At 42.3% G+C, this 21,560-nt stretch overlaps 1 protein-coding gene across 3 annotated transcripts in view; it reads left to right on the top strand.

The window, feature by feature from the left end:
- Positions 1–21,560, top strand: part of LOC140726145 (sperm flagellar protein 1-like) — a 111,454-nt gene that overhangs the window by 47,063 nt on the left and 42,831 nt on the right. For 2 of the 3 annotated variants that reach the window (XM_073042121.1, XM_073042120.1), the window contains one exon: positions 18,680–18,791. In XM_073042121.1, the coding sequence (XP_072898222.1) occupies positions 18,718–18,791 (74 nt within the window). In that variant the 5' untranslated portion in view covers positions 18,680–18,717. Of the gene's footprint in view, positions 1–9,487; positions 9,676–18,679; positions 18,792–21,560 lie in introns of those variants that run through there. The other variant, XM_073042119.1, reaches the window with a different exon arrangement.

Here is a 21,560-nt window from a genome sequence, read left to right as displayed (position 1 = left end):
CCACCCACACACTGACGTGCCTCCAGATCGGCAACCTTTCCCCTCAGATTCTCAGAACTGTGGACATTGGAACGTGGAACTGGTCTCCTCAGCACCTGTGACATGACTTCTGGAATTGCAGACATTCAACTGCAGAGCTCTTTCACCTGGACTCAAACTCCTGCCTAGACTCTTCACTTACTTCTAACCCCATCTCATCTCCGTTGCTGAACACTAACTTGACCCCTAACACCCAACGCTGTCCCCAAAACCATCCCTATGAATCAAAACAAACAACTACGTCAGAGCCCCAACATTGACAGAGCCCATACCTTGGCACCATCTTGACCAGGTGTGAAGGTCTAACCACATGCAAGAACACATCTTCTATAGGTGTGTAGCAGAGAATATATTGACTGACTGCATCACAGCCTGGTAGAGAAACTCCAAAGCTCTTGAACGGAAAATCCTATAAAAACAAGTTTACAAGTGGATAGAGCCCAGTCCATCATGGGTAAATCCCTCCTCACTATTGAGCACATCTACATGAAATGCAGTTGCAAGAAAGCAGCATCCATCATTGGGGATTTCCCACCCAGGTCATGTTCTCTTCTTGCAGCTGCCATCAGGAAGAAGGTACAGGAGCCTCAGGACTCACAGCACCAGGTTCAGGAACAGTTACTACCCTTCAACCATCAGGCTCGTGAACCAAAGGGTTCACAGAAATTCTTTCATCTTCATGTGCCCCGTCACAGAAATATTCCCACAACCAGTGGATTCACTTTCAAAGACTCTTCTTCTCAAAGTCTCAACATTTATTGCTTATTTATTTATTTGTTTGTTTGTTTGTTTGTTTATTAATTATTGTTATTATTTCTATCTTTTTGTACTTGCGCAGTTTGTTGTCTTTTGTATACTGGTTGAACACCCAAGAAGGTGGCCTTCCATTGATTCTGTTATGGTTATTATTCTGTAGATTTAATGAGTATGCCCACACGATAATGAATCTTGGGGTTGTATATGCTGAAGTATATGTACTTTGATAATAAATTTACTTTGAACTTTGACCTTTTAGAATACATTGTTGAAAGTGGTGCTGTGGTTAAACAGAGTGATAAAAATGGCATCTAGCATGCTGGATTTCATTAGTAAGGCCAGTATAAATCATTAACTCTGCCGTGGATTATCCCAAGACTGGAATTGGGCATGGGTCTATCAACTCCATACTATAAAAACCCGGTGTTACAGAAACATCAAAAGTAGCCCCAAAAACCTCATTTCTGGGTGAGGAAGGCCCTTCAAAGATGGGCTACAGCTGGGGACCACTTGCAAGACTGGCCCAGGACAGAGGACTCTGCTGAACTGCTGTTGGTGGCCTAAGCCCCAGTAGAAACGATGGGCTTAATGAACCAATGGCATAAGTCACTGGTGAAGCAATACTTAGAGCACTGTGTACAGTTTTGGTCACTCTGTTATAGGGAAGACATGGTTAAACTGGAAAGCTTGCAAAAAAGATATAGGAGGATGTTGCCAGTTTGTAGGGAGAGACTAGAACATAGGAGAATGAAGGCCAACCTTTTAGGAATATTTTTAAGCTTTGAGAGGCACAGATAAGGTGGATAGTATCGGTCTTTTCCCCTGCGGAAGTGAGTCTAAAACTAGGTGGCATAATGTTAGGGTGACAGGGATAAGATTTAAAAGGGACCTGAGGGCAACTTTTCCACGCAGAGAGCGATGAGTATATGGAAAGAGCTGCCAGAGGAAGTGGTTGAGGCAGATACAATAGTGTCATTTAAAAAGCACTTCATAGGTGCATAGAGGGGCAGAACTTAGAGGGATATGGGGTGGAACACAGGAAATTGGGACTGGCTGAGTGGCCAACATGGACTGTTCGGCCAAATAGCCTGTATTTGAGCTGTATTGCTCTATGACTCTGTATGGTGGTTTTCCACCATGTCTGACGATGACAGGAAAAATGTGCAGGAAAACGTTTAAAGCGGAAAAGCTCTTGCACTGGAGCAGTTCCACTCTCTTGACCTTAGAAGTCCAATTCCAGTGGTACGAACAAGTGTCACAATCTGGGGTCTTCTTTGGTTGCAGTGGATGACCATGATGCCTTCTGTGCCTTGTTATACCCTTCGCTCTCCACAGAGCGTTGCAGAACTGCCTTCCTGACCATCAGAATTCACTGTCGATCTCATCAGCCCATCCACATGCTATCTTTGCATATTGCGATAGGCATGTCACTATCTCACTGGGGCATGGGGCTGCCAGCTACACTGTACTAGAGTTCCCAACAGCTACTTGGAGCCACAGTTGAGAGCTGAGTGTCCTGTGGGGACCAAAGGTGAGTGAGAATGAATACGATAAGCCCCTTCACCTCCCTGATCGCACCATACAGCTCTGCATAATGCTATCGGAGTGCCAGTGATCAACGAATGGAGTTAAATTTCCACCCTGTCTGTAAGAAGTTTGTACCTTACCTTCAGCTGCTTCAGATTTCTCCTATGTTCCAAAGATGTACAGGTTAGAGTCGGTAAATTATGACCATGCTATGCCAGAAGCATGGAGACACTTGTAGGCTGACCCCAGCATGTATTTGGACTGCGTTGGTAATTGATAAAAATCACACACTTCACTTGTCTGTTTTGGTGTATATGTGACAAATAAAGCAAATCTTCTTTAATCTTTTAATCTCATGAAGTGTGCTGAGGTAACATCTCCACCTCGCTGATAATCAACACTGGCACATCTCAAGGATACGCGCTTATCACACTGCTCTACTCTCTCTACACCCATAACTGTGTGGCTAGGCACAGCTCAAATGCCATCTATAAATTTGCTGATGGCACAACTATTGTTGGCAGAATTTCAGATGGTGAAGAGAAGGCAAGGTATATCAGCTAGTTGATTCAGAATCAGAATCAGAATCAGGTTTATTATCACCAGCATGTGACGTGAAATTTGTAAACTTAGCAACAGCAGTACAATGTAATGTAACATAATATAGAAGAAAAAAATAAAATAACAATAATAATAATTAAATAAATAAATTACATTATATGTATATTGAATAGATTAAAAAGTGTGCAAAAAACAGAAATATAACCATATAACCATATAACAATTACAGCACGGAAACAGGCCATCTCGGCCCTTCTAGTCCACGCTGAACGCTTACTCTCACCTAGTCCCAATGACCCGCACTCAGCCCATAACCCTCCATTCCTTTCCTGTCCATATACCTATCCAATTTTACTTTAAACGACAATACTGAACCTGCCTCTACCACTTCTACTGGAAGCTCGTTCCATACAGCTACCACTCTCTGAGTAAAGAAATTCCCCCTTGTTTTACCCTTAAACTTTTGCCCCCTAACTCTCAACTCATGTCCTCTTGTTTGAATCTCCCCTACTCTCAATGGAAAAAGCCTATCCACGTCAACTGTATCTATCCCCCTCATAATTTTAAATACCTCTATCAAGTCCCCCCTCAACCTTCTACACTCCAAAGAATAAAGACCTAACTTGTTCAATCTTTCCCTGTAACTTAGGTGCTGAAACCCAGGTAACATTTTAGTAAATCTTCTCTGTACTCTCTCTAATTTGTTGACATCTTTCCTATAATTCGGTGACCAGAACTGTACACAATACTATAATAAAAAATAAAAGTAGTGTTCAAAGGTTCAATGTCCATTTAGGAATCGGATGGCAGAGGGGAAGAAGCTGTTCCTGAATCGCTGAGTGTGTGTCTTCAGGTTTCTGTATCTCTTACCCAATGGCAACAGCAAGAAAAGGGCATTTCCTAGGTGCTAAAGGTCCTTATTAATGTATGTTGCCTTTCTGAGACACTGCTCCTTGAAGACGTCCTAAGTACTTTGTGGGCTAGTACCCAAGATGGAGCTGACTAGATTTACAATCCTCTAAAGCTTCTTTCAGTCCTGTGCAGTAGCCCCCACCATACCAGTCAGTGATGCAGCCTGTCAGTATACTCTCCGTGGTAGGTCTGTAGAAGTTTTTCAGTGTATTTGTTGACATACCAAATCTCTTCAAACTTCTAATGAAGTATAGCCGCTGTCTTGTCTTCTTTATAACTGCATCGATATGTTGCGATCAGGTTAGATCCTCAGAGATTTTGACACCCAGAAACTTGAAGCTGCTCACTCTCTCTACTTCTGATCCCTCTATGAGGATTGGTAGGTGTTCCTTTGTCTTACCCTTCCTGAAGTCCACAGTCAGCTGTTTTGTCTTACTGACGTTGAGTGCCAGGTTGTTGCTGCGGCACCACTCCACCCGTTGGCATACCTTACTCCTGTACGCCCCATACCCCAGTGCGTGCTGTTGCAGCAACAACCTTGCACTCAACATTAGTAAGACCAAAGAATTGACTGTGGATTTCAGAAAAGGTAAGTCAAGGGAACACACACAAGGGATCCTCTCTGGAGGATCAGAAGTGGAAAAGGTGAGCAATTTCAAATTTCTGGGTGTTAACATCTCTGAAGATCTATCCTGGCCCCAACAAATCGAAGCAGCTACAAAGAAAGCCCAAAAATTGCTATATTTCATTAGGAGTTTGAGGAGGTTTGGTATGTCACCAAAGACCGTCGCAAATTTCCACAGATGTTCTGTGGAGAGCATTCTACCTGGCTGTATCACCATTTGGTATAGAGGAGAGGAGCACTGCACAGGATCGAAATAAGCTGCAGAATGTTGTAAGCTCAGTCAGCTCCATCATGGGCACTAGTCTCCATAGCATCCAGGACATCTTGAAGGAGCAGTACCAGAAAAAGGCACATCCTTCATTGAGGAACCCTATTATCCAGAACATGCCCTCTTCTCAGAGGAGGTACAGGAGCCTGAAGACACACATTCAATGATTCAGGGACAGTTTCTTCCCCTCTTCCATCAGATTTCTGAATGGACACATTGAACCCATGAACGTTACCTCATCACACACACACACACACACACTTATTACTGTAATTCAGTTATTATTATGTATTGCATTATTGCATTGTACTGCTGCCTCAAAAACAATAGATTTCACACAACACGTGCTGGTAATATTAAACCTAATTCTGATTCTGATTCAATGTACAGTTATATTCTGCATGGAGGTTGGTGATCAGTGGTGTGCCTCAGGGATCTGTTCTGGGACCCTTACTCTTCATGATTTTTATAAATGACCTGGATGAGGAAGTGGAGGGATGGGTTAATAAGTTTGCTGATGACACAAAGGTTGGAGGTGTTGTGGATAGTGTGGAGGGCTGTCAGAGGTTACAGCGAGACCTTGATAAGATGCAAAACTGGGCTGAGAAGTGGCAGGTGGAGTTCAACATGGATGAGTGTGAAATGGTTCATTTTTGTAGGTCAAATATGATGGCAGAATATAGTATTAATGGTAAGACACTTGGCAGTGTGGAGGATCAGAGAGATCTCGGGGTCCGAGTCCATAGGACACTCAAAGCAGCTGCGCAGGTTGACTCTGTGGTTAAGAAGGCGTATGGTGTATCGGCCTTCATCAAATGTGGAATTGAATTTAAGAGCCAAGAGGTAATGTTGCAGCTATATAGGACCCTGGTCAGATCCCACTTGGAGTACTGTGCTCAGTTCTGGTCGCCTCAATACAGGAAGGATATGGAAGCCATAGAAAGGGTGCAGAGGAGATTTACAAGGATGTTGCCTGGATTGGGGAGCATGCCTTATGAGAATAGGTTGAGTGAACTCAGCCTTTTCTCCTTGGAGCAACGGAGGATGAGAGGTGACCTGATAGAGGTGTATAAGGTGATGAGAGTCATTGATCGTGTGGATAGTCAGAGGCTTTTTCCCAGGGCTGAAATGGTTGCCACAAGAGGACACAGGTTTAAAGTGCTGGGGAGTAGGTACAGAGGAGATGTCAGAGGTAAGTTTTTTACTCAGAGATTGGTGAGTGCATGGAATGGGTTGCCAGCAATGGTGGTGGAGGCAGATACGATAGGTACTTTTAGTTAGGTACATGGAGCTTAGTAAAATAGAGAGCTATAGGTAAGCCTAGTAATTTCTAAGGTAGGGGCATGCTCGGCAAACTTTGTGGGCCAAAAGGCCTGTATTGTGATGTAGGTTTTCTATGTTTCTATTATGTCATAAAAGCAATGTTAGCTAAAGCAAATTAGCTTTAATAAAGTGTCTTGATAGTGGTCTATCAAGATACTTCAACGAATCTTTCAGACTACCTAGAATGGATTCAGAGAGTCATAGAGTCATAGAACATTACAGCACAAGAACAGGCTCTTCAGCCCATCTAACCCATGACAAACTAGTATTCTGAATATTTCAACAACTTGCACCCAAACCATAGCCTTCTATACCACTCGCATCCATACACTTATCCATATTTCTCTTAAAAGTTGAAATCAAACTTGCATCCACCACTTGTGCTGCCAGCTCATTCCACATTCTTTCTACCCTCTGAAGAAAAGATGTTCCCCCTCATGTTTCCCTTAAACATTTCACCTTTCACCCTTAGTTCATGACCTCTAGTTCTAGACTCACCCAACCACAATGGAAAAAGCTTGCTTACATTTACCCTATTTATACCCCTCATAATTTTGTATACCTCTATAAATCTCTCCTCATTCTCCTACATTCTAACAAATAAAATGCTAACCTATTCAATGTTTCCCTATATGTAACACTGGTCGTCAAGTCCCGGCAACATCCTTGCAAATTTTATCAGTACTCTTCAATCTTATTGATATCTTTCCTGTAGGTAGGTGACAAGGACTGCATGGAATACTCCAAATTAGGCCAATCATCTTATACATCATCAAAACATCCCAATGACAAGAGAAATTTCTAAGGCAAGGACCCCGCATCAAGGTTACTAAATAAAAGTATAAAGAATAAAGAAAAAGCATACTATTATGCAAACATTAGTTGCAATTCAGATGATTGGACAGAACATTAAAAAATTTACAGATTAATAAAGAAAGAAAAAAATTGTGAATGAGATAAAGTTAGTAAAAACTATAAAAGAGAGAGCGAGAGAGCATAAGAGTACCTGGTCCATTCTTCCTGGAATGTAAGAGAATGAGAGGAGATTCGATGGAAGTCACAATTATGTAGATGGGGTTAATGGAAGCTGGCTTTTACCACTGAGGTTGGATGAGACTACTAGCAGAGGTAAATAGGTTAAGGGTGAAAGGTGAAATATTTCAGGGAGACTTGACAGGGAACAGCTTCACTTAGAGGATAACATGAGTGTGGAATGAGATGCCAGCAGAAGTGGTGGATGAGGATTTGATTTCAACATTCATGAGAAGTTTGGATAGGTATATGGATGTGAAAAGTTTGGAGGGCTATAATGCAGCTGCAAGACGATGGGATTAGGAAGAATAACAGTACAGTATGGACAAGATGGGCTGAAGGGCCTGTTTCTGTGCTGTATTGCTCTATGACTCTTTGAGTTTACTTAAATGTCAAAAGTTAACAAAGGTTTCTGAATAAACATGTTTGTGGAGTTACAAATAGAATCATAGAGCTCTACAGCATAGAAATGGGCTTTTTAGCCCTACTTGCCCATTACAACCATGATGCCTATCTCTGCAAATCCCATTTGACTACAATAATCCAATATCCCTCTATTCCTGTTTTCTCCAAGTATCTTATTATGACCTATTCCGGAGTTAGGATATATAGCAAATATTAAGTCAACTACAGCTACTCTTCAGATTTGAATGTGGATTTCAGATTGAATTTAAAATGCAGCTCAGATCAATGGGTTTCCTGGAGGTGCAGGTTAGGGTCAATCGCACTTCAAATACCTGCGTAAGCATAAATGCGGCCTAGAGTCGGTGATAATTTACATTCATTTTTAGTGCCTGGAGTGTGGATGTGAAGAAGGAAGTGTCTAAAAACTATATGTAATTCAAAGGAAGCATTGTAATTGTAGAATTGTCCTGCTTTTAACTTTGATCTTTAGGATATGAGAATGTCATGTAATATTGGGACCACCAGGCCTCTTCTTCCAAGAGAGAAAGCAGGTACAGGGTTCTGAGTTGGATGATCAGACATGATCATACTGAATGGTGGTGCAGGCTTGAATGGCCGAATGGCTTACTCATGCACCTATTTTCTATGTTTCAATGTTTCTATTATGATGCAAGCTGCTCATTTTTGCTAAATAAACAGTTTTATATCCACTAGCTCCAGTGTCTCACTGGTGATTTTGTTCATGTCACAACATACCTATCCAAATGTTTTTATTATATCTGCTTCCAACACCTCCCATTTGCAGTTCCAGATAACCACCCATTTCTTGAAAAACTGGACCCTAATATCTCCTTTAAACTTCTTCCCTCTGCTTTAAAGCTAAGACCTCTAGCTTTATAGTACCTTATCATGGGAAGAGACTGTAACCATCTCCCCTATCTATGCCTTAGAGTCCACCTAGTCTACCTGGTCCATGCTGACAATTGTATCCTCTCTGCTAGTTCCAGTTGCGATGTTTGGCCCATAACCCTCCAAACCCTTTCTCTCTATATACAAATCCAAAAACTGTTGCAACTATACAAAAGCTCACTTTATTATTTTTTTTGACAGCTGAACCAACCAACCATTGCTCTGAGCAAGAAATTTTTGCATGGCCTGAAATTAGCGCAATACTTTAATAAAATATTATATACAGTAAAATTTTAAAAGCAAATCAAGTTTAATTATCATTCAACTATACATGGATACAGCCAAACAAAACAGCATTCCTCTGGGGCCAAGATACAAAACATATGCAGCTCATTCAAACTAGCGAGCAAAAAAAAATAGTCCCTCACAAAAAAAAACTTACATAACCCAAGACCCTGAGCAACATGTCCCGCAAATTGATGGTACAGTTCCCGAGGATCCAGGATGCCTGCAGCATCTTACATTATCAATGTCCAAAAGGGACGCGATTGAAAGAGAAATGTCAAAGACAATCACTTGTGTCTACACTGCACACCATCTCCAAAGCCATGTGTTGGTGTCCTTAAGGACAGACACAGCTGAGCTTAGTGTTGCTTTATGGACATATTTTCAACCTAGGTATAGAAGCTATCTTATGTATTTATATTTATTTCATTTATTATTGTGCTCTTTACCTTCTGGTGCTGCATCAGATCTGAAGTAACAGTTACTTTGTTCTTGTGTACAACTGGAAGTGACATTAAACAATCTTGAAGATACTCAAGTTCATTATCAGCTGTGACAGCAAAGTGATTGATGTCATTTCGCTTGTTTTGCATAGTAGTACATTGATGAGTTTATTATTAGTCAAACATCGACCAGACTAAGAGATGGGCTGAATGGCCTCTTTCCCGCCTGTTGCTGTCTCCCGTCCGAGCAATGCCTGTTGGGAATTGTAGTTTCATTGGCGTGTCTCTCCAGAGATCTGAGCGAGGCCAGTCCAAAAACTACAACTCCGAGGAGTCCGCACAAGCGACGCTTCCGTCAGTCTGGATGGTTTCCATGGCGACGCAAGACAAACAACATGGCGCGGCTGTGCGAGTTGGCAGCGCGGTAGCGACGACGACTCGAGGTGGGGGGGAGGCGAGCTGTGGACGCGCTGAAGGCCCCGCGGGTGTTGAGATGGACGACGAGAGCCTGCGGGAGCTGTACGCATGGGTGGACACGCTGCAGCTGTCCAGGACCAAACGCAACATTGCCCGGGACTTCAGCGACGGAGGTGATTCCGTAGCTCTTTCACACAAGGTTCATCGACCCCTGACACAGGCACCTCAACATGCATTTTATCCCTTGACCCGTCTCTTTGATCGCTGGCTCAGACTTCGGCAGCCCATACACCCTTTTGCATCCTGCTCTGAAGCGCTGACTCTGGATTTTGAACCTCAGTGCACCCTGTGTTCCCACACCCCGCAAAACTTCTGCTCCGTAAACAGCTCTGCAAACTTTTGCCCTTTGACCTCTCTCCCTTGACCTACATACCCTTTATGTTTTGCTTGAGTCCTGACCCACACTCCTGCACTCCGCCTAGCCACTGCTGCCTGACCCAGGCTCCCACAACCCACACACCTCTCTGCTTTTGACATGGACAAACAATGAATCTACAAATATCCCTATAATCTGTGATAGTTCTTACATCAAGACTGTGACTTGTGGTTTTCCTCAGAGATCAGTTCTGGGTCCCATGCTCATTGTGATTTTTATTAATGATTTAGATGAGGGAGGCGAAGGGTGGGTAAGTAAGTCTGCAGATAACACAAAGGATGTTGGTATTGTGGATAGTGTAGAAAGTTGTCATAGATCACAGTGGTACATTGATAGGAAGAGGTGACGAGATAAAGATATGTCTCTATCTCAGAAAGTGTAAGGCGCTCCTTCTCTCCGCTACCCTGCAGGTCAACCTTGGGCCAGGTGTAGCACCTGCTAGCCCCCCCCACCCCACCCCCGATCAGAGTCACGTGAAGCCACGGAGCAGGATGGTCGTATGAGGCTATCGTACGACCACTGATGCCAGGCAGACAAACTCTGGAGAGTATTAATAATGGCTAATGGCTGGGGTCACCCGTCTTGTAAAGATACTGCTCAGAAGAAGGCAATGGCAAGCTATTTCTGTGGCAAATCACATGGCACGTAATGGTAATCATATGACATGGCACTCAACGAACAAATGATTGATAGGAAGCAGAACTGGGCTGAGAAGTGCCAGATAGAGTTCAATCTGGAGAAGTGCATGTGGATAGATTGATGTTGAGCTGAGGGAAACTTTAACTATTAAGTTTTTTTATTACAAAGAGAGTGGATGGTGTGTGGAATGTTCTGTCAAGGGAAGAGGGGAGAAACAGACACAATAACAGCATTTAGGAAGCATTTTGGCTGGCAAATGAGTAGACAGGAATAGTGGGATATGGATTATATGCATACACATGAGATTAGTTTAATTTTAGGTTCATGTTGTATGTGTTCCTGGATTCTGGTTACTCATTTTCTTGCTGTTTTTGAGCGGTTTGATGTGGACCAGCTTGCTTCAGCAAAGAATAGCTCTGCAGCCTCATTGACTAGTGGTATCCTATGTGTTGTCTGTTCAGTTTTTACCATTTGCGCAATTTGTTCTTTTTTTCACACATTGGGTGTTTGATGTTTTTGTGAATGGGTTCCATGGTGTTCCTTTGTTTTGTGGCTGCCTGCAGGAGGACAAATCTCAGAGCTGTATTCTGTATATACACTTTGATAATAAATGTACCTTGAATCTTTGAATCATGGAATAGACTTCGTAGACTGTTTCTGTGTTACACTGTTCTGTTCTTTTCTCTCTGTTTGCATTGTTGGTGATGGCTATAATGGATTACACTACTTCAATATTGTGGAGTGAAAGAGTTGTTCTATAGAGAATTAAATTTACAATGGGAGCACATTTAAGTAACAAACTAACTTTCGTACACCTTTGTTGAAGCAAGCTTGTTCACAATTATATTTTAAAAGGTTCTGAGGGCAAAACTTGGTCATGCATGACAAGTATTGTTTGGGGTAACTCTTTTGATACACAAATCTCAGCTGACCAGACTGTAACCTTATTGTAGTCCATCGGTTTCTCAGGCTGTAGTTTGAATTGGGAGGCTTCCATAAATTCCATGAAGTTTACATGATATATAAGATTAGATTAAACTATCTCAGGTTGATGAATATGGATTAGAGTCCTGATGAAGGGTGTCAGCCTGAAACATCGACTGATAAAAAGTTCAAAGTAAATTTATTAACAAAGTCACTACATACAACAATGGGATTCAATTTCTTGAGTGCATTCACAGTAAATACAAACAAACACAGTACCAATGAAACACCACACACAACAAGACGTTCAAACAACCAATATGCAAAAGACAATTTTGTGTTTAAATACAAAAAGAAAAAAAAGTAAGTAAATATGTGGAACATGAGATAAAAAATTGTTGAAAGTGAGTCCATGGGTTGTGCAAACAGTTCAGTGTTGGGGTGAGTGGAATTGAGTGAAGTTATCCCCTCTGGTTCAAGGGCTGTGTGCTTAGCCTACTGCTGTACTGCCTCTGTACCCATGACTGTGTAACTAGGTGTAGCTCATGTGTCATCGATAAATTTGCAGATGATACAACCAATGTCGGTAGAATTTCATATGGAGATAAGAGAGCATACAGGAGCGAGATATACCAACTAGTTGAGTGGTGTTGCAACAGCAACCTTACACTCAACGTCAGTAAGATGAAAAATCTGATTGTGAACTTCAGGAAGGGTAAGATGAAGGAACACAAACCAATCCTCATAGATCGGAAAAAAAGTGGAGAGAGTGAGCAAATTCAAATAACTGGGTGTCAAGATCCCAGAGGATTTAACCTGGTCCTAACATATCGATGCAGCTATAAAGAAGGCAACGGAGTGGCTGTATTTCCTTAGGAGTTTGAAGAGATTTGGTTTGTTACCTAAAACACTCAAAAACTTCCATAGATGTACCATGAAGAGCATTCTGACAGGCTACATCACAGTCTGCTATGGGAGGAGGTGCTACTGTACAGGACTGAAAGAAGCTACAGAAAGTTGTAAAGTTAGTCAGCTCCTTCTTGGGTATTAGCCTCTGTAGCACCCAAGAGATCTTCAAGGAGCGGTGCCTCAGAAAAGCGGCATCCTTTATCAAGGACCCCCATCATCCGGGACGTGCCCTCTTCTCATTGTTACTGTCAGGAAGGCGGTATAGAAGCCTGAAGCCACACACTCAGCGATACAGGAACAGCTTCTTCACCTCTGCCATCTGTTTCCTAAATGGGCATCGAACCCATAAACATTATCTAATTTTTTAATATTTCTGTTTTGCATTATTTTTAATCTATTTAATATACATGTGTATATACTCACTGTAATTGATTTATTTATTTTTTTCTTTCTATATTATTATGTACTGCATTGTACTGCTGCTGCTAAGTTAACAAATTTCACGGCACATGCCAGTGATTATAAACTTGATTCTGATACAATAGCCTGCTGGTTGAGGGGTGTAATAATTGTTTATTCAATTCCATAGATGCTGGCTGACCTGCTGAGTCCCCCAAGCAGATTGTGTGCATGGACTTCCAGCCCCTGCAGAATTTCTTGTGTTTACATTAAACTATGATAGTATGGGATTATTCTCCTTTGCAAAGTATTTTGTTGTGAAAGTTCAAATTCAAGTTCATGTTTATTGTATTAGGCATACAAAGGATATAACTGACATGAAAATCAGCCTTTTGCAGTAGTAACAGAATATATTACAAGATGAGAACAAGTAATACATACACATTGTGGCAACTTCATTCAGGTACATCCTTTACCTAATGAAGTGGCCACTGAGTGCATGTTCTTAGATTTCTGCTGCTAAAGCTCATTCACTACAAGGTTTGATATGTTGCATGTTCAAAGATACTCTTGGTTATTTACCTTACTGTCACCTTCCTGTTAGCTTGAACTAGTCTGGTCATTCCCCTCTTACCTAGAGTCATAGAGTCATTAAAAAGTACAGCACAGAAATAGACCCTATGGCCCATCTACTCCATGCTGATCCATTCAAATGGCCTACTCCTATTGACCTGCACTAGGACCATATCCCTCCATATCCCAACTATCCATGTACCTGTCCAAACTTTGCTTAAACGTTGAAATTGAGCTCACTTGCACCACTTCCGTTGGTAGGTCGTTCCACATCCTCACCACCCTCTGAGTGCCCCTACATGAACCCCTTAAACTTATCACCTTTCACTCTTAACCCAGCCAACCTCAGTGGAAACAGCCTGCTTGCATTTACTCTATCTATACCCCTCATAATCTTGTATCCCTCAATTAAATCTCTTCTCAAACTTCTACATTCCAGGAAATAAAGTCCTAACCTGTTCAATCTTTCCTGAAACTCAAAATGAAACTCCAGACCCAGCAACATCCTTATAAATTTTCTCTGTGCTCATTCAACCTTATTTACATCTTTCCTGCAGGTAGGTGACAAAAACTGCACATGATACTCCAGATTAGGCCTCACAACTGTCTTATACAACTTCAACATAACATCCCATCTCCTGTACTTAGTACATTGATTTGTGAAGGCCAATATGCCAAAAGCTTCCTTTATGACCCTATTAATCTGTGATGCCACTTTCAATTAATTATGGACCTGTATTTCCAGATCACTTTGTTCCAATGCACTCATTAATGCCATACTATTCACTGTGTAAGTCCTATTCTGGTTGGCCCTATCGAAGTACAACACCTTGTTGTCTGCATTAAGTTCCATCTGTCATTTTTCAGCCCATTTTTCCAGCTGGTCCAGATCCCGCTACAAGCATTGATAGTTTTGCTTGCTGCCCACCACATCCCCAACCTTGGTGTCATCTGCATATTTACTGATCCAGTTAAGCACATTATCATTCAGATAGTTGAAACAGATGACAAACAATAACAAATCCAGAACTGATTCCTGGGCCACAACACTAATCACAGGCCTCTAGTTAGAGAGGAAACCATCTACTACCACTCTGTGGTTTCTCCCACAAAGCCAATCTCTAAACCAATTTGCTACTTCAACTTGAATGCTGAGTGAATGAACCTTCTTGACCAGCCTCCCATTTGGGACCTTGTCAAATGTCTTGCTAAAGTCCATGTAGACAACATCAACTGCCTTGCCTTTATCAATTTTCCTGGTAACTTCCTCAGAAAACTAAATGATTGGTTAGACAAAACCTACACGCAGGAAGCCATGCTGACCATCCTTAATCAGTCCATGTCTATCCAAATACTCATATATCCAGTTCCTTAGAATAACTTCCAATAACATTCCCACTAATGATGTCAGGCTCACGGGCCTATAATTTCCTGGTTTATTTTTGGAGCTTTTCTTAAACGATGGAACAAATTGGCTATCCTCCAATCCTCTGGTCCCTTACCTTTCACTGAGGATGATTTAGATATCTCTGCTAGGTCCCCGGCAATTTCTGCACCTGCCTCCCGTACGGTCCGAGGTAACAACTTGTCCCGGCCCTGGGGGTTTGTACACCCTGATTTGGTTCAAAACAGCAAAAACGTCCTCCTCTGTAATCTGTATAGAGTCCACGAAGTTGATGTTGTTTTACCTCACTTCTGTTAACTCCGTGTCCATCTCCTGAGTGCAAATAAAGGTGCAAAGATCTCTCCCATCTCTGTTGGCTCCACGCATTGGTTATCATTCCCAAAGGACCAATTTTGTCCCTGGCGTACTTAACATATCTGTAGTATCCCTAAGGATTCTTCTTTAGCTTGCCTGCTAGGACAAACTCATTCCTATTTTAAGCCCTCCTAATTACTTTCTTAAGTGTGCTCTTGCATTTCTTATACTCCATAATCACCTCATTTGTTCCTACCTGCCTATAATAGCAGACAAACAAATGGCAGATAAACTTAATGGATACTTTGCATCTGTCTTCACTGTGGAAGACACTAGCATTGTGCCAGAGGTCCATGGGTGTCATGGAACAGGAGTGAGTACCATTGCTTTTACAAAGGAAAGAGTACTAGGCAAACTCAAAGGTCTTAAGATGTATAAGTCACCTGGGCCAAATGGACTACATACCAGAGTCCTCAGAGAGGTTACTGAAGAGATAACAGATGCATTGGTCATGATCTTTCAAGAATCATTTGATTCTGGCGTGGTCCTGGAGGACTAGAAGATTGCAAATGTCACTTCACTCTTTAAGAAGGAAGGAAAGCAAAAGAAAGGAAATTATAGAATTATAGGTCTGTTAGCCCAACTTAAGTGTTTGGGAATGTGCTGGAGTCTATTATTAAGGATGAGATTTTGAGGTACTTGGAGACTAATGATAAATAAGTCACTCAGCATGGCTTCTGTAAAGGGAAATCTTGCCTGACAAATCTATTAGAGTTTTTCAAGGAAGTAGCGAACGGTGGACAAAGGAGAGGGAATGGATGTCATTTCCTTACTTAGATTTTCAGAAGGTGTTTAATAAGGTGCCACACATGAAGCTGAGCTGCTTAATGAGATAAAATCCCTTGCTGTTACAGGAAAAATACAGGTTTGCTATCGCATTCTTACATGATTTTTTGCAGCAGTAGTACAGTGCAGGCATAAGAAATTACTGTAACTTGCAATAAAAAATAATAAATACTGTAATTAATGAGAAAAAAAGGAATAGTCAGGTTCATGAACCATTTATAGCTATGATGGCAGAGGGGAAGAAACCACTCCTAAAATATTGACTGTTCGTCTTTAGCCTCCTGTACCTCCTCCCCAATGTTAGTAATGATAAGACGTTCTGGAACCCTCGGCAGCAATTTTGATGCTATGACTTGACACTTCCTTACTAGATGGTGATGCAACTAGTCAGACTGTTCTCCATAGTACATCTGTGGAAATTCGCATGGAACTACAGTATGCCTCTCGTTCAAAATTCTCAGTCACTGAGGGATACAAAACAGAACTAGGTCCTTTAGTTCACTACGTCCACATGGACCATTAAACATCCATGTCTTAATTAAACTAGTCCTATGCTAACTCATTTTATTCTCTCCATGGTCCCATCAACTCTCTTTACATCTTCTTTGTCAAGTTTCCTTAGGATCATCCCTCATTCTTCTAAACTCCAATGAACATAGGTCTTTTTTATAAGCTGTGCTCCTGATAGGACAACCCTTTCATCCCAGAAATTAACCCTGTGAATCTCTTTTGGACAATCTCAAAGTTCAAAGATCAAAGTAAATTTATTATCAAAGTACCCATATATCTCCATGTTAAACCCTGAGTTTAATTTTCTTGCTGGCATAATAAATAAATCCAATAGCCATAATAGAATCAATGAAAGACCGCACAAATAGGACAAAACGAAAAGAAATAATGACAATAACAATAATAAATAAATAACCAGTAAGTATTGAGAACATGAAGAATCCTTGAAAGTGAGTCTATGGATTGTGGGAACAGTTCAGTGACGGGGCAAGTAGGTTGAGTGAAATTATCTCCTTTGGTTCAAAAGCCTGATGTTTGAGGGGGATAACTATTTCTGAACCTGGTGGTGTGACTCCTGAGTCTCCTGTACCTTCTTTCCAATGGTAGGAGTGAGGAGAGAGCATGACCTGGGTGGTAGGGGTCCCTGATGATGAATGCCACTTTCCTGCGACAATGCACTCAATGGTACCTTTACTCATGATAGATTATCCACTACTTTTTGTAGGGATTTTCCATTCAGGGGCATTGATGTTTCCGTACCTGGCTGTGATGCAGCTGGTTAATATACTCTTCACCACACAGCTGTAGAAGCTTGTCAAAGTTTTAGATGTCATACCAAATCTTCACAACTTTCTAAGTGGAAGCGCTGCCATGCTTTCTTCATAATTGCACTTACGTGCTCGATCCAACACAGATCCTTCTGAAATGATAACACCGAGGAATTTAAATTTGCTGACCCTCTCCACCTCTGATTTCCCCCAAGTGAGGAATGGCTCATGGACCTTTGCTTTCCTCCTCCTGGAGTCAATAACCAGCTCCTTGGTCTTGCTGACATTGAGTGAGAGGTTGTTGTGGCACCCCTCAGTAAATTTTCATTGTCCCTCCTATATGCTGATTCATCACCACCTTTGATTCGGCCTACAGCAGTAGTATCATCAGCAAACTTAAATATGGCATTGGAACTGTGCTTAGCCATACAGTGTAAAGTGAGTTGAGTCATGGGTTAAGCACACCAATGCCGATGGAGATTGTAGAAGAGACGTTGTTGCCAATCCAAACTGACTGGGGTCTGCAAGTGCGGAAATCAAGGATCCAATTGCACAAGGTGGCATTGAGACCAACATCTTGAAGCGTATTGATTAGTTTTGAGGGGATAATCTCCAATGCCAGTATATCTTAATTGAGAGAACCAAGCTGTGAACTCTGGTCTCTCCAGTAACTACACAACTGTAACAGTACATACCTGTTTCTAAATTCCAGCTCACTTGCCCAAAAAGCCATTTGCCTTTCTGTCTTCTGCACCCTGCCTTTCCAATCCAGTTGAAGGGTCTTGGCCCAAAGTATCGATTGTTTATTCACCACCATAAACGCTGTCTGGCGTGGAATTCCTCCAGCTTTGAGTGCATGTTGCTGAAGATTTCCAGAACAGCAGAATCTCTTGCGTTTACCTTTTGCCTTTCTAACCTCATGCTTCAACAGCCTATGAACCTTTTGCTCGTCTACAATCTTTTTCCATTTACCGCATGACCTCAGGGTTTCCCACATAAAATTCCATTTACAAATTTCTAATTTACCTAATCACTCAACCTAGTTATTCTTGTCACAACTTAGCACAGCACCTCTTTCTATGTCTTTGCTATATCCTACACTCTGTTCCTCCTCCAGACCATTAATGTAAAGAACAATAACTTAGGGCTGAGAACTGATCCTTTGGGATTATTTACACTCTTCCAGTCTGCCAAATTCCTATTTATTCTGACTGTCATCTCTGCGATAACTAATCTACAGTCCATGATAACAGTAGTGATGAATAAATAGACAAAATAGCAAATCATGATTATCATGTCCATGAAAGAACAGCCTAGTTATAAATTAAATTCCTTAAGAGAGCAGGAAATAGGATTAATATTTCACTATGTCTTCTGGAGGAAAAAGCAGATTTTGTACCAGTGATCTGAATTCATTATCACTGTGAGGGTATTTTTCTCCCTACATCTTGAAATTCTTTATACTGTGATTTCAGTTTTAATTGCCGAAGTGGTGAAAAGTCACTTTCCCAAGATGGTTGAAATGCACAACTATACTCCAGCCAGCTCAACACAGCAGAAGTTAAGCAACTGGGGTCATCTGAACAGGTAATATGTTAAAATGCTTTACAACACCAGCAACTGATTGGAAAATTGGGTTTCAATTCCCACTGCTGTCTGTAAGATGTTTGTATGTTCTCATGACCAAGAGTGCCATGGTTCCTACCAGATTCCAAAGAGTTAGGATTAGTAAACTGAAGGCATGCTATGTTGGCACCGGAAGCATGCTGACACCTGCAAGTTGCTCCCAGCATACCATGTTGGTCATTGACGCAAATTGAACATTTCACAGTATGTTTTAATCTACATGTGACAAATAAAGCTGATCTTTAATCTTTAATGCACCAGCTATGATGCCTTTAGTGGGAATAGTTTAATAAAACAATTGGTATGTGTTATTTTATCTCCATATCAATCCTATCTAGTGTATATTTCTTACTAAACTGAACTGTCTATATTTTTCATGTAATGATACAGGTTGTGTTAAGTTATCACATCCCCTTTTAATTTATTCAAGGATTTGTGCCAGAATTTAATTGCCTGTTGTGGTGGGGTAGAGATGCATCTCTACCAGAGATGTAAAACACGTCTTCCCTCTGATAGCCTGCAGAGGAAAGGCTAACACAGGGAAGAGGTAGCATCCCCCTGGTCAAAGTCACATGAAACCATGGGAGCAGGTGATGGATGGTCATATGGCCAACTGGTGCATATCCCAGTTCCTGGTTATTCAACCACTGATGCCAGGCAGACAATCTCTGAGGAGTATTAATAATGGTTGGGGTCATATGTCTTGTAAAGACACTGCCCAGAAAAAGACAATGGCAAACTACTTCTGTCAAAAAATTTGCCAAGAATAATTATGGTCGTGGGATCATGATCACCTATGACACAGCACATTATGACAATGACTATGTTCCTAATAGCCCTTGAGAAGATGGTGGCAAGTTGCATTCTTGAACTGCTGCTGTCGTAAATAGCTTTCAGGTTCCCCTCAAACTGTCCTGATCTGGGTGCATATGTTTTGGAATCATTGTCATGCTATTTTCATTCACAGCATTTTGTGTGTGTTACTCTGGATTTCCAGTATCTGCAGAAACATTTGTGTTTGTACTTAACACAGGCAGGTACATTTGAAAAAACACACACACAGTTCGGGAGGAATTCAGCAGATCAGGACATTATCTATGGAACGGAATAAGCAATCACACATTTCTAATCAACGTCCTGACCTGTTGGCTTCCATATTCGCTGCCTGACCTGCTGAATTCCGCAGACACTGCCTATCCTGCTGAGTTCTATAGACATTGCCTGAACTGCTGAGTTCTGTAGACACTGCTTGTCCTGCTGAGTTCTATAGACACTGCCTGACCTGCTGAGTTCTGTAGACACTGCCTGACCTGCTGAGTTCTATAGACACTGCCTGTCCTGCAGATTTCTACAGACACTGCCTGACCTGCTGAGTTCTACAGACACTGCCTGACCTGCTGAGTTCTACAGACACTGCCTGACCTGCTGAGTTCTATAGACACTGCCTGACCTGCTGAGTTCTACAGACACTGCCTGACCTGCTGAGTTCTACAGACACTGCCTGACCTGCTGAGTTCTATAGACGCTGCCTGACCTGCTGAGTTCTATAGACACTGCCTGACCTGCTAGGTTCTATAGACACTGCCTGACCTGCTGAGTTCTACAGACACTGCCTGACCTGCTGAGTTCTACAGACTCTGCCTGACCTGCTGAGCTCTACAGACACTGCCTGACCTGCTGAGTTCTACAGACACTGCCTGACCTGCTGAGTTCTACAGACGCTGCCTGACCTGCTGAGTTCTATAGACGCTGCCTGACCTGCTGAGTTCTATAGACACTGCCTGACCTGCTGAGTTCTACGGACACTGCCTGACCTGCTGAGTTCTGTAGACACTGCCTGACCTGCTGAGTTCTATAGACACTGCCTGACCTGCTGAGTTCTACAGACACTGCCTGACCTGCTGAGTTCTGTAGACGCTGCCTGACCTGCTGAGTTCTATAGACACTGCCTGACCTGCTGAGTTCTACAGACACTGCCTGACCTGCTGAGTTCTATAGACGCTGCCTGACCTGCTGAGTTCTACAGACACTGCCTGACCTGCTGAGTTCTACAGACACTGCCTGACCTGCTGAGTTCTATAGACACTGCCTGACCTGCTGAGTTCTATAGACACTGCCTGACCTGCTGAGTTCTACAGACACTGCCTGACATGCTGAGTTCTATAGACACTGCCTGACCTGCTGAGTTCTATAGACACTGCCTGACCTGCTGAGTTCTACAGACTCTGCCTGACCTGCTGAGTTCTATAGACACTGCCTGACCTGCTGAGTTCTACAGACACTGCCTGACCTGCTGAGTTCTACAGACACTGCCTGACCTGCTGAGTTCTATAGACACTGCCTGACCTGCTGAGTTCTACAGATACTGCCTGACCTGCTGAGTTCTACAGACACTGCCTGACCTGCTGAGTTCTATAGACGCTGCCTGACCTGCTGAGTTCTATAGACACTGCCTGACCTGCTGAGTTCTATAGACACTGCCTGACCTGCTGAGTTCTACAGACACTGCCTGACCTGCTGAGTTCTACAGACTCTGCCTGACCTGCTGAGCTCTACAGACACTGCCTGACCTGCTGAGTTCTACAGACACTGCCTGACCTGCTGAGTTCTACAGACGCTGCCTGACCTGCTGAGTTCTATAGACGCTGCCTGACCTGCTGAGTTCTATAGACACTGCCTGACCTGCTGAGTTCTACGGACACTGCCTGACCTGCTGAGTTCTGTAGACAC

Source organism: Hemitrygon akajei, chromosome 4, assembly GCF_048418815.1.
Source record: "Hemitrygon akajei chromosome 4, sHemAka1.3, whole genome shotgun sequence".
Classification (NCBI taxonomy): Eukaryota; Metazoa; Chordata; class Chondrichthyes; order Myliobatiformes; family Dasyatidae; genus Hemitrygon; species Hemitrygon akajei.
This window is presented reverse-complemented; position numbering and strand designations above follow the sequence as displayed.